General features: G+C 63.4%; 1 protein-coding gene across 1 annotated transcript in view; it reads left to right on the forward strand.

Annotated features, from left to right (window-relative positions):
* The window catches only part of THRAP3 (thyroid hormone receptor associated protein 3), a 12,900-nt gene that overhangs the window by 12,058 nt on the left and 558 nt on the right, over positions 1-284 (forward strand). The window contains exon 10 of the mRNA XM_010136351.1: positions 1-60. Coding sequence (XP_010134653.1) covers positions 1-60 — 60 coding nt within the window. The remainder of the gene's footprint in view (positions 61-284) is intronic.

Here is a 284-nt window from a genome sequence, read left to right on the forward strand (position 1 = left end):
CGAAGCCGGGAGGAGGAGTGGGACCCCGAGTACACCCCCAAGAGCAAGAAATACTACCTGGTATGTGTCTGGAGGAGCCGAACACGCTGCAGGTGCAGCTGGTCTTAGCTGCCTCCAGGGTGGAAGCACCAGCTCATCCCGCAGGTGGATGCTTCCTGTTCACAGGGAGCTGCTGGCTCAGTGTGAAGAACCCTTGTTACTGTTCATTGCGGGGGGGGGGGTTGCTGCCAAGGGAACTGAAGGCCGGGGGGGGGCCCGGGTTTCACGGCGGGGGGGAGGACGCG

The sequence above is a fragment of the Buceros rhinoceros genome, unplaced genomic scaffold, assembly GCF_000710305.1.
Source record: "Buceros rhinoceros silvestris isolate BGI_N320 unplaced genomic scaffold, ASM71030v1 scaffold12775, whole genome shotgun sequence".
In the NCBI taxonomy this organism is placed as follows: Eukaryota; Metazoa; Chordata; class Aves; order Bucerotiformes; family Bucerotidae; genus Buceros; species Buceros rhinoceros.